The sequence below is a fragment of the Panicum virgatum genome, chromosome 9K (assembly GCF_016808335.1).
Source record: "Panicum virgatum strain AP13 chromosome 9K, P.virgatum_v5, whole genome shotgun sequence".
Taxonomy (NCBI): Eukaryota; Viridiplantae; Streptophyta; class Magnoliopsida; order Poales; family Poaceae; genus Panicum; species Panicum virgatum.
The window spans coordinates 68315973-68328653 of NC_053144.1; the positions used below are offsets into that span (position 1 = coordinate 68315973).

A 12681-nucleotide genomic window follows, 5' to 3' on the forward strand; every position below is an offset into this window, starting at 1 on the left:
GTAATTAAAAGCAAATTCTCTTATTACTTCTCCATCTATTTTTGGCGAAGATATCCAAAGCGATGACCTCTGATGCTTTGCTTGCCAAATGGACAGTCTCTCTTGATTCCTCAGGCTGCAGTAGGGACCAAAATCGCAGCTAATATGCTTCTCTGAAAATAACCTGCGTAAAAGAGGTAATTTATTTTTTCTCAAAAATCAAGTCATTACGCGTACACCAAATAGCCCAAATAAGAGCAGTAGCCCCTACAAAAATCAATAATCTATCTTTCTTGTTTATGCCAGTTAACCAATGTCCAAGCATACGAGATATTGATTTAGGTGGGGTTAACCCAGTAGTTATATAAATAATACGCCAAATAATTTTAGCATGTTGACAATAAAAAAATAAATCTAAAAAAATAGGTGCTTAATTGTTAATTGTGATGTTACTGGTCAAGATACAATTTGACTATTTTATTGATAAAGAAGATAGTTCAGTTGCAACTTCTGTTATTCAAAATCGGCCATTGAAAAGTCGACTAATAATCCTTACAATGATTTGCCAACTTGTGATGTTGCTGGTCAAGATACAATTCGGCCGTCCCAAGCCGAAATTGTCAAAATCAAATTTTCCTAGCAAGAGCACAGAAACTAAGTCTAGTACTTCTACGCTCGGGTGGGCAACAAAACAAAGACAAAGGTGCCGGTTGCACCGCAAGTGGTCTGACCGGATTTCCAATAGGTCTAACCGCTTTGTCTACGATTTTGCAAAATAAATCAAAACTTAAGATGGTTAAGCCCAAGAAACTAGAGATCGGTGTTTGGAAAACCGTTCAAACTAAAGATCATAGCAAACATCAAAAGAAAAAGGCGACGCCTATTCATAGAGAGCTTCCGGTTAAATTCTCAAAGGAAAAAAATATTAAACATGCTAGTCAGCCTATAAATTCCGAGCACTCAAAATCTACTCCAAAACAGAAGTTCCATAATCAGAACCGGCAATGGTGCAATCCTTACATATCAATACCGTTTCCATTATATGAATCACCTTTACATGTGTCATAAAAAATTAATTTTAATATGCATTATTCTTATTCTTCATGGTCTTATAATTCGTGCATGCCGTCTCCTATCTCACGGCGCTTGCAGGTTATTTCAATTCAATCCAAATGCCGCAAGCTAAAACGCCTAAGCCAGTAAGCCTGGCTGTCCCGTGAGCAATGCCTGATCCAGTGATACCTTTACACTCGTGCCAACCTGCCCCTAACCTTCAGGCTCACAAAATCAGTGTCGCTGTGTGATGTTCCTTAAATGTCAAATCGCTGATGCTGCTAGCTGTCTGAGAATTTATTGATGGGAAAGGCGAAATTGTTGCTTCGACCATTAATTGAATCTCCTGCTCCGGGTAAAATAAAATCACGAACCGGATCAATCTATGAATGGCCCAGCCACGCGTCCAGACCTTTCATTAAAAAAATGGCGCGAAAAAGGATACCTTGCAGCTCAGTACCTACCTTGTTGAGAGCAACATGCTGCTACAACACATCATCAAAAGTTTGGATCCGAACTAGTCAAATCATGCGCCCCAAACATTATCTTGAGCAGTGATGCTGCCGCCTTCATATCAACACGAAAAAAGCGGGATATGATGGACTATTACGGAAAACATGTTCTGGACAATTTACAACCACCTGATCTCTCATGGATGATGAAGAGAAAAGGGATAAGAATAAAGAGAAGGCCAAAAGGAAAAGAAAAGGAAAATGAAGGATTTGCATTGCTACGAAATAATCTAATTTTTATACCTCGCTATCAGTACACTAATTACCAGGCGGAGTCTAGACAGTAGTTTCGTGAAGGGCACCCCAGCAGGTGTTACACTACACATGTTTGCAGAGCAGTTTTCATCTCCTGCAGATCTGCGTTCTGCTTTCTTGCCAATATAGCGTCTTCAGTAGGTGCTGTTCAGCTCTGCCGGAGCTGAGAAAGGCGCAAGGGATTTTGCGGGAAGGGTAACACCGCCCCCTCGGAGAGAAACCGAGGGGCTTTTGCTCCAGCTAGCTTTACTTATGGCATTTGAGTCGAGGAATACCACAATGACAGTTATATCATCGTGGAAATGCCGCCTCACCCCGCGGTCGATTTTCTTGAGGTCTGAATATCTCATCTCCCTCTTCTTCGCTGCTTCTTGCATCGCGACTTTCACTAGCCTTCGAGCAATTCCCTGGTGGAAGGAGATAACATTTTTCAAAGTAGGAAGCAAATAATATCAAGCCAAGACATGCATGAATTCGACAAAGAAAAAGGTAGCAGTCCAGAGCTTTACTATGTTTAATGAAAGCAACTTGCGCTATGTTGTTTGGAATACAATTCGAGTTCAGAGGAAGTGAACAAAAGATACTCCAAACGAACAAAATAGGCATCCAGGAGAAACAACCAATGATGCGTGGGTTCAGTTCACATGGGTACTACTAATAAATCGATGAATAATTCATTTAATAGTGGTGAAGAATTAAGCGCTGCTCAATGCTTTAAGCTCTGCAATCCGAATTATGTAATATCTTATATTGCCCTAAGTTGTGAGTTACGTCCAGATTTTAGATGTATATTGTATACTGACACTTAAAAAAACCACCACCAGTTCAGCTTGATTCAAACTATTACAGTATTTGAAGAGCCTCATACCATATATTGGACCAATTCACACAAATTAATACATTCATTTTAAGAGACAACTCGCTATCCAATAAAAGCAGAACATAATTCAACATCTGCTTATCTAATGCCCATTAAATGGAACAATATTGACAAATTTTATTCCAACCCATGGCAATTGTAGAAGGCGAGAAGAAAACATACGTTGCGGGGACTATTTTGGACAAGTTCGACTGCTTCCTGATTGCTTAGGTGCTCCCATAGCCCGTCAGAAGCAAATATAGCAAACTGATCACTGGGCTGTATTCGGTGTTCAGTAATTTGAGGATCAGAACGAAGAATTGGCCTCTGGAAGGTTTCTCGAAGCCGAAACTTGCTATGAAGTGGTTCTCTGTTATACTCCGGTCTCTTTAAATATACATCTCCGATAGATCTTGAGATCTGCAGATATGACCTTGCCTCATAAGCAATAGCATGGATAAAGCATGACAAGGATCCAAAGCACTGACAGTGTTGAATTAGCTTCATGGTTATGTGAATGAAGAAATTAAATATTAATCAATAGCAACACCGAATAGATCATTTTCTCCTGTATATGGTTGGTGCGCTAACCTTTCACTAAAGTGAAATCACGAATAGGAGGACAAGTGGTATCAGTGCAGTAACATAGTATATTGGTCCAAGGGCTACATCTTACCATCCACTTTTATTTTGAGTTATATGGCAAGTATGTTATATGATTATTGACAGCTGATAATGGACCTTCAGATGACACAACTATAAAGAATGCATATAACTTTAGCTATAGGAATGAGACCATACCTAATACCTAACTTATGAGAAATAATGCAAATACAAAAGTAATTACCCATGCCCCACATGCGGAAAGTGGGGCTATGATGAGAACAACAGATGATGTAAAAAGTTCGAACACTTTCAAAGACTAATTAGCTAGAAGAGTCTACCAATAAAGTGAGAAATTAGCAACCTGAGTATAGATTTTTGTCTACCTGGATGAGACCCTTCACACGCCAAACATTGTGTTTTAGAACCACAATTTGTGGATCATCGGGATGTGCTAACCGTAGCTCTTGTCTAACTTCCTCGTTGCATGCATTGTGCTCCGACGACAACTGCATGGCCACAACCTCTCCAGTGGCCTTAACAAGTCTTCCAAGAACTGCACGCGAGTCACCAAGGTTCGCGACAAAGAGAGTCCCAGAACAAATTACTCCCACTAGGCAACAAGAGCCTACTGATGCAATCTGAGGCTTCAAAGACCATTCCCTGCTGACTAGAGAAAGAAATCCTTCCTCAGTTGCTTGGAAAGCTTTCCGGATCACATCCGCAGAGATGCACTTGTGCTCAGTTGCAAATTCTGGAAAAAGAAATAATTTTAATACACCGAACAGATAAAGAAAACTAGTAATAAGTAATGTAACACACTTAAGACAGTAATCAGAAAGGAGCCTGGCAATAAAATAAAATGGTGTCCTTTTTTTTTTTCTTCAGGAGAACCTTAACAATTCCCAGCTGCCATCCCATATCCCATCATGCTATGCAAGTTTACCAATCAGATCTACTGAACTAATGATAATTTCTGTTCTGAAAGCAATAAGTACCAATGCCCTTTTTGGGACATACAGGCAGCATGGTCATAATGCTAGCAGTCATAGAAAGCGCAACCCATAATTAAATAAACGCAGCAGAAGTTAGGATTTGATCATTGCATCATCAACACAGCGGTGTCTGTAAAACTAAGAAGAAAAGGAAATCAGCAGCAGCGACTTTCACATATAGAGTCCTTACTCCTGAGATGGTTGAAGAGGTGGTCATTGATGAACCGGGCCGTCTCCGGGCCGCCATGGCCATCATAGACGCCGACGAAGGTGCCCTGCGGACCGGGCTCAGCCAAGGAGAGCGATCCGGATTCCACCTGGCTCTGGTCCTCAAGCAGCTGGTTGGCCTGCACCACGGCCATGGAGAACTCCCCGGTGGCGAGCTGGCCAGCGTCTTTGTACCAGAGGAGACCTTCCTGCCGGCCGGCAGCGTCGGAGCCCTTGCCCCGGTGCCCGTCCCGAGATTGCGGGCCCCAGCAGGAGCTGAAGTAATCCATCACCGCGGCCAGCATCCCTCATCTCATCGCCCTCCCCTCCACGCGGTTTCTTGACGGCATCCTCAAGGGACCCAGGTCGCTCTTATCTCCACCGTCCTTTCAGCCTCTTCCTCCCCTGTGCAACCGAAACAACGGACGCAATCAAAGCGAGTTAAAGGTCAATAATTTTTATGCGCGTCAACTGGTGGATTGTAAGCAAGGATCAAGAAGTTGCATCCAACTCGATATCTCGTAGTATGCATCAAGCGTCGTCCAGTGTACGCAACAAAAGACAGATCAAGAGGCAACAATTGAAGCTTACCAATCGGAGCTAAGAGTATGCGACGGACTGTTTGGCAATGGTGGACTGATGAGGAGGGAGAAGAAAAGGGTCTCACCTTTTCCCAGAGAACTCCCTGTCGAGTTCGTGCTCGGATTCCTGGAATCCACCGAGCAGGTGCCTCAGATCTGGAGAGCAATCAAAGCCCGGGCACACGAACAGAAGGATTGGTTGGACTGGCGGCAGCTCTCCGGGATCAAAGAGAATCGAGCAGGAAGCTGGATAGAAAATTCTCCTTCCGCCCCCTCTTGAGCTCTCTTTTAGTCTCTTCCGGCAGGCAGATCTGCCCAATCTATCCCGAAGACCCGAAGAAACAGCTCAGAGGTCTCTACTCTCTATGATGAGAGGAACTAGTACGCGCCCAGGTGAGCAGAAGCGCAAATCCAAGGAGACAAAAAAAACACAAATAAAAGAAGGGGAGCAACAAGAGAAGGAGAGAGAAGGGAGGAGAGGGAGAGGTCAGAGCCAGCAAGGCAGGGCGCAGGGATGGGCTCTACCAATCCTAATTTGTGTGTGATGACTGGTAGTGGCGTAGGGTTCGGTCCCTTAAATCAGTTTCCACCCATTGGATTCGCCCAACCTACAAGAAAAGAATATTGTTTAAACTTTGATAGTAATGGCATTATTGTTTCATACACGTAATAACAGTCCTACAGGTAGGGCTCTTTTGGAGTGTGATATATGGATTTTATAGGAATATCACTGAAAGCAATTGAAATTTCGACATAATTCATGTAAAAAAACGGATTTCAAAGAAGGTCTTAGTCAGTAATTATTAGTCTTCCTAAGTTTGGTCACCTTTTTTTTTCCTCTTGTCACATTTTACACCCTACCAGGTACAATGACTCGACAGTGTATCTTGATGTACCAATGTGTATACGAGCAATAGGTCAAAGAGTTGCTTTCTCCTTTTGATGATTGAGGATAATAAAGTAAATCTAGATTTTCGCAGTTAAAAACAGTGCACTTGAATTTCATTCAGAAGAAGAAAAAAAGAAAACAAGTACACTTGAAAAACTTCCTTAAGACGGCAGAAGAGCGGCTAGCTTCACCATTTTATCAAGCATGGTGTGCGCAGAGGCTCTGGAACGTCTGGCTCGCTGCAGCGAAAGGGAGCGTAACCGATGGAGCTACGGTGACTCGAGCGCATCACAGTAGAATTGAGAATGAATAGGAAGAGGCCAAACGACATGACAAGAGCGTGTACGCGATGCGGCTTAAGGCCTGCGGTCAGACAGGGGTGTGTGCGCTGCGGCGGCCTGCGGTCCCTATCCCATTCCTCTGGACCCGTTTAGTTGTTGAAAACTTTCTCGCTGCAAAACAAGGCGCAATGATTTTTAGAGAGAGAAAAACAAGGCAAAAAAAAATCTGCGAGCTGAGTAGAGTAGTTGCACTGGTACAGTAACGCTCGGCGTTTCCCAGTTTCACACGGCCTGCATGACCTGCCGAGGCCCCGCCCCAGTCCAAGACCTGCTGGTCGGTTACTACGATAGATACATACATTGCCGCGCACGGCATATTCCAAAAACAAATGGCTTATCTGCAGCAGCTAACACTAGTGTAGTGGCATGCTCATTCAATTCTTGAGGTAAATCCGGGGAAAACGGACAAAACGAGCTGCAGCCGTGGGCTCGTGCAGACGGCGACGACGACACGCGCACGGTCGGTTTTATTCAGTGGAGAGGATCAGACGGACGGGCGCGTCAGAGAGCCGGATGGAGTAACAAATTTTGGCAGCGCGGCCGGCATCAGTAGCATTCCGTTTTCGGAGTGGCCATGGTTAGATCTGGGACGTGATGTAGCGACATACATGTTCCTCTTATCTCCAAATAGCGCTTTTATTCTTTTAAAGATGGCCGTCATTTTATTTATATTCTGAAAACAACAAGCAGCTCGCAGGCAATTGCACGAGAATGACGCCTAGCTATGAAAATCAGTGTATTTTTTTAAAAAAAAGGTTTTCATAGTGCGCTGCTGCTATACTTACTACAAATCAAAAAAGGCAATTAAAAGATGTATGATGATGTACAGTCTCAGCAAGACAGAACATTACAACTTGTAAGTAAAGTGTCAATTTATAGTGACTTTTTGGATCGTGCCTGGAAGGCTTGGACTTTGGTTCCCCGAGAAATTGCTGGAAGACACGTCGTGGGGGGGAAAGCAGCTTACCTACAATTTTATCAGCTCAGCTAGCATTTCAAGCTCCAACTCCACTGGTAGAGAATCATCCCCCCCTTGACAGCACCTTATTGTGCTGAGTGGGCCGATCAAGCCTCAGGCTTATCTAGCTAATCAGGTCTGCAGCACGACGTATCATGGAGTGGCGGCAAAGCTTTTCCTTTCTTTTCCCGTCAAGGACCGAGATCGCGCCCGAATCCGGCCTCACCCACTCAGGCCGCGACTAAAGATTGACTCATCAGGTGAGAGTTGGCAGTGAGTGTGAGTGTGAGCACCCAGTAATAAAGCACTAGAAGCATCGGTTTCACCAGTAATCACTGCGCTGACACCCTCCCCGCGGCGGGGGTCAATGGGATGGGGGAAGGGAAATGCGCGGGATTTGATGGCGAGAGCGACCCGATTAGGTCGTGACAGTGCGGCGTGGTCCCCCCCGCTCTCCACTCATGGCGGCCCAATCCAAAGCCCCCGGCACGGCACAGGGCGGCCACCACCTCTGTTTCCTGAGCGCTCTCGAGAGACGGGGTGAGGGCTCCGGCTCCGCTTTGGACGGACGCCGAGGCGCGCGGGCGGGGCAAATGGACGGACCGGACGGTTGGGCGAGTGGCCTAATCGCGCAACTAGGCGACTATGCGCGTGTCGGGCGGCCGGCCGGGTTGCAGGTGGGGGGCGACGCGCGCCGTGCCAAGGTGCCTGCCTGCCGGGCTGGGCTGGCGGCGGCGGCGGCCTTCCATCCCTTTCGCTCCTCTCGCCGCGCCAGTCCCCCGCACCGCGAGCTCGCCGGACCGACTGGCATCATTGCGCACCTGCAGGCACTCGCATCGCATGGCATGGCCTCACTCGCATTGCATTGCAAAACGTGCGTGCGCGCGGTGGACACGGCCGTCGACAGCAGACGGCGCATGCCCGGTTTCTTCTTCTTCCCATCTTCTTGACTTCATCCACCGCTCGATCGTTACTCACAGTCACGGGACGGTGGACAGTGGACCGGGCGGGCCGGCCCCACGGCGATCCCCAGGAACCGACCGGTACGACCACGCCCGGTTGGCTTCGCTGTTACTACTTGTTGCCAGCAGGTGTCCTACATTCACCTTGCCGTGCTACTCCGCAGGCCGGTCCATGTCCATGGTGTGGTGGAGAGGGTGCAGTGCAAGGCTGGCCGGACGCGGCAGAGAAGCGAGCACGCACTTCAATAATTAAGTCAGAAAAGCTTTTTTTTTTAATCGCGCCAGAAAAGCTACTACGACGAGGCCTGGGACGGCGGGAACCAACCGCCTCCATCTCCATGCTGCTGCTGCTGCGCAGCTGCGGTGCGTGCTGGTCCCCCTGCCCTGCGGAGAGCACTCCGGGCCATCCGATCCGCGGCCCGCAGGTCGTCCGAGCCGTCGGATCACGTCCCTATCTGTGGGAGTGCTGGCCCTGCGACTTTCATGAGATGCTCTTTGTCTAGTCCCGGTTTTGTTCACGTGCTCGTACGAAAACGGCGACGCTGCTACAACTTGCTAAGCGCCGATGGGTGGTACGTAGCTTAGCTAGCTGCGGTGCTTGGCGGAGTCCTGGAGAATCTGTTGGAATTATGGGCTTGTTTCATTTATTCTAATTAATACTATAAAAAAATTTAAAGTCTACTATTAAATGCTAGAGAATCAATTACTTAATTCCGTATCGGGATTTGAGAAGGATCTCAACCGATTTAAAGGATGGACTTCGTGTACACCACTTGTGAAGCCGGTAAGAGGAGGTTGGTGAACCACACGTGCGCGCACGCTCGCTCGCCTCGCCGGGCCGAGGCGCGGACGGTGCGCGTGCAGGTGCGACGTGATGTGCTGAGATGAGAAAAATATTTTGCTGTTGAGAACATTAAAACAGAGAATAAATATTGACAATAATGATTGGAGAATCACACCAGTAACTACCGCTCATCAAAACTCTTTAAGGTTCGTTGAACCTGAGGCACCTCCACGCCTATATAAACCACCCCTTCCTCATCTCATCTACACACACTTCAGCAATTGATCCAGATACTCCTGCTTAGGAGACCTCTCCCTTCTCCCTCTGCTGCTTTCTGTCGTTCCCATCGCTAGTGCTGCGCGCACAGCTCTAGCGAGAGCAGGCCTCCGGAACCTCTGCTCGGGACGCGGGCAATCAGACGCGACTGCTCGCTCCCAGATCGACTACTTCGTCTCCTTCCCGGCGTGAACGAATGACTACTTTATCTGCTTCCTGGTGACCGTTCGTGGGACTGCACTGCGAACCTCTTCCTGCATCATATCGTTCGGCTACTTCAGACAAGGCCAGTCGAATAGCATGTCTATTCCAGCTGGTAACGGCGCAACCGGTGCCTCCGGCACTGGTCCCGCCTTGGGGTACACTCTAAACATATTCTGGTTTAACTTTTTGTTCATGCTTTTTAGTAAGAATAACATAAGCACATGCACATATCTTATTCACACATTATCACTCATTTATGTCATGAAATTGCTAGTAATATTTAGAATTAAAATATACCGAAAATTGCCTAGTTATCTAACAATCCAAAAACCTGATTTTGTTAATAAGCTTTCGGTATCTAGTTTTGCTGCATCAATCAAACCACCACCTTTTGATGGTTCAAATTACAAACGTTGGCAAGATCAGCTTATATTATGGTTAACAATATCGAGAGTGATCCATGTAAAAGAGGGTAAGCCTGAACAGTTCACTCCAGAGGAAGGGAGTGCGTTCGATGAGGCTGATACCCTCTTTCGAGGTTTGGTCATTAGTGTTCTCGGTGAAAACCTGGTGGATTCCTATGTCCGGCTGCCAACTGGCAAAGCGTTGTGGGATGCTCTTGAGGCTCAATATGGAGTGTCTGACGCCGGTAGTAAGTTGTATACGATGGAGCAGTTCCTTGAATATAGGATGGTCGAAGACCGTTCTGTGGTGGAACAGGCTCATGAAATACATACTCTGGCAAAAGATCTCAAAAATTGTAGCAAAGAGTCCCCATTTGTGTTACCCCATAAGTTTGTGGCCGGAGGTATTATCTCTAAGCTGCCACCTTCTTGGAGAGACTTTGCTACTTCTCTAAAACACAAGAGACATGAGTTCACCATAGATGGACTCATAGGGACTCTTGATGTTGAGGAGAAGGCGAGAGCAAAGGACATACGTGGGAAAGGAGTTGTTGGTGCTTCTAGCGCCAACCTTGTTCAGAAGAACAACTCCCACAAGAACAAGAAAAAGCCACCGCAGAACCAACCAAAGACTAAGCAGACAACCACCTTCAAGAAGAAGAAGAAGATGGGAGCTTGCTATGTGTGCGCTAGTACGGAACACTTTGCTGCAAAGTGTCCGAACTGCAAAGGCAACGACTCCGCCAACATGGTCATTAGCGAACCTGGAGGAACATCGGGGTACGGTAATTTATTACCTACAGTTCTTTTAGTTTTTTGTTCACCCGAATGGTGGGTTGACACTGGTGCTAATATTCATGTTTGTGCTGATGCTTCTTTGTTTTCTTCTTACCAGGACGGCGGGACTTCCTCCTTGCTGATGGGGAACGGATCGCATGCTCGTGTTCTTGGTGTTGGTACGGTAAATCTGAAGTTTACTTCGGGGAAGACCGTGCAGCATGTCCCCACCATCAAGAAGAATCTAGTCAGCGGCTCTCTATTGTGTAGAGATGGTTTTAAATTAGTCTTTGAGTCCAATAAATGTATCTTGTCTAAATTTGATACTTTTGTTGAAAAAGGTTATGAAAGCGGATGATTGTTCTGTCTTTCTTTGTCAGATGTTTGTAATAAAGTTGCAAACAATGTTATTAACGTTGATGAAACAAATGTTTAGCATTCGAGGCTTTGTCACGTTAATTTTGGTTGTATGATGCGCTTAGCTAATTTGAGTTTAATTCCAAAGATTACTTTTGTCGAAAATTCTAAGTGTCATGTATGTGTTGAATCAAAACAAACTCGCAAGCCTCATAAGGCCGCGGAGGCGAGGAGCTTGGCATCCTTTGAATTAATTCGGCCGATTTGTGCGAAATGAATGGAGTGTTGACAAAAGGTGGTAAAAGATATTTCATGACTTTGATTGATGACAGTACTAGATTTTGTTACATCTATTTGTTGAAGTCAAGAGATGAAGCTTTACACTACTTTAAAATCTATAAAGCTGAAGTAGAAAACCAACTTGAGAGAAATATCAAAAGAGTTAGGTCAGATCGTGGTGGCGAGTACTTCTCAAATTTATTTACTTTATTCTGCGAGGAACATGGTATTATTCATGAGAGGAGGCCTTCCTATTCACCTCAGTCAAATGGGGTTGCCGAAAGAAAGAACCGCACTCTAACGGATTTGGTTAACGCCATGTTAGATACAACGGGACTTTCCAAGGAATGGTGGGGTGAGGCTATATTGACTGCATGTCATGTCCTAAACCGTGTTCCTACAAAGAATAAAGAGATAACATCATTCGAGGAATGGGAGAAGAAAAGGCCAACACTTTCATACTTTCGTACATGGGGTTGTTTGGCAAAAATGAGTGTACCAATAACCAAGAAACGTAAGCTTGGACCTAAAACTGTGGATTGTATCTTTCTAGGTTATGCTATTCACAGCGTTGGGTATAGATTTTTAATAGTGAAATCTGGAGTACCTGACATGCATGTTGGTACTATAATGGAGTCCAGAGATGCTACATTTTTTGAAAATATTTTTCCCATTAGAGATGAAACAAGTTCATCTAGGCAAGAGTTCATCGAGGATGATAGCTCTGCTGAGCCGATAAAACACAATGAACATACACTTCTGGAAAATTCTGAGGAGGATAACAATGATGCTCCGAGAAAGAGCAAGAGACAAAGGACTGCAAAGTCTTTTGGTGATGATTTCATTGTATACCTCATAGATGATACACCCAGAACCATTGAAGAGGCATATTCATCTCCTGATGCTGACTATTGGAAGGAAGCAGTGAGGAGTGAGATGGATTCTATTATGTCTAATGGAACCTGGGAGGTCGTGTTATCGCCATAAATTAACAGGGTTAATTAATGGGCCGCAAGCGAGTTGGGCTTGAAGCAAGGATTAAATAAGGCTTGAGAATCGGCTCCTGCGTGAGTATTTGGGCCTTGCAGGCCATGTATCTTTAGATTTAGTTCAGTTTGGATTAGAGATAGAGTCCGATTTGGAAGCTTTAGGTTTAGATTGATTCCCAAGTCTCCGGACTATAAATATGTACCCTATGATATTCGTAAAAAGAAGAATGTCATCACGTTTTGCAAGAACACCTTGGCGCAATGCCGCCTCTAATTCTAGGGTTTCATCCAAGTAAGCGTCATGCTGCCCTGATCGTCTTCTTGCGATCAGGGCAACATTGTTCTTGCCTTTACCTTGGTATTACTCGTACTGAAGCGTTTTTGATGGCGAGTAATGCTAGTTATCTTGATGTTCGT

The 12681-nt window shown here is 45.5% G+C and overlaps 1 protein-coding gene across 1 annotated transcript; it reads right to left on the bottom strand.

Moving 5' to 3' along the window:
* Window positions 1-1600: 1600 nt before the first annotated feature.
* On the bottom strand, window positions 1601-5593 carry LOC120647381 (probable protein phosphatase 2C 28). The gene is made up of 5 exons (XM_039924161.1): window positions 5131-5593; window positions 4447-4868; window positions 3648-4015; window positions 2842-3078; window positions 1601-2206 (listed from the first exon to the last, which is right to left on the bottom strand). The coding sequence occupies exons 2-5, from the start codon at window positions 4766-4768 to the stop codon at window positions 1934-1936; spliced, it is 1200 nt and encodes a 399-aa protein (XP_039780095.1). The 5' UTR covers window positions 4769-4868; window positions 5131-5593; the 3' UTR covers window positions 1601-1933.
* Window positions 5594-12681: the final 7088 nt, after the last annotated feature.

Coding starts and splice junctions, on each gene's coding strand:
- LOC120647381 (XM_039924161.1), bottom strand. CDS start 4,768: ATGCTGGCCGCGGTGATGGATTACTTCAGCTCCTGCTGGGGCCCGCAA. Junction 3,079..3,647: donor GTGTGAAGGGTCTCATCCAG/GTAGACAAAAAT, acceptor TCATATCTGCAG/ATCTCAAGATCTATCGGAGA. Junction 2,207..2,841: donor TCCAAAATAGTCCCCGCAAC/GTATGTTTTCTT, acceptor TCCTTCCACCAG/GGAATTGCTCGAAGGCTAGT.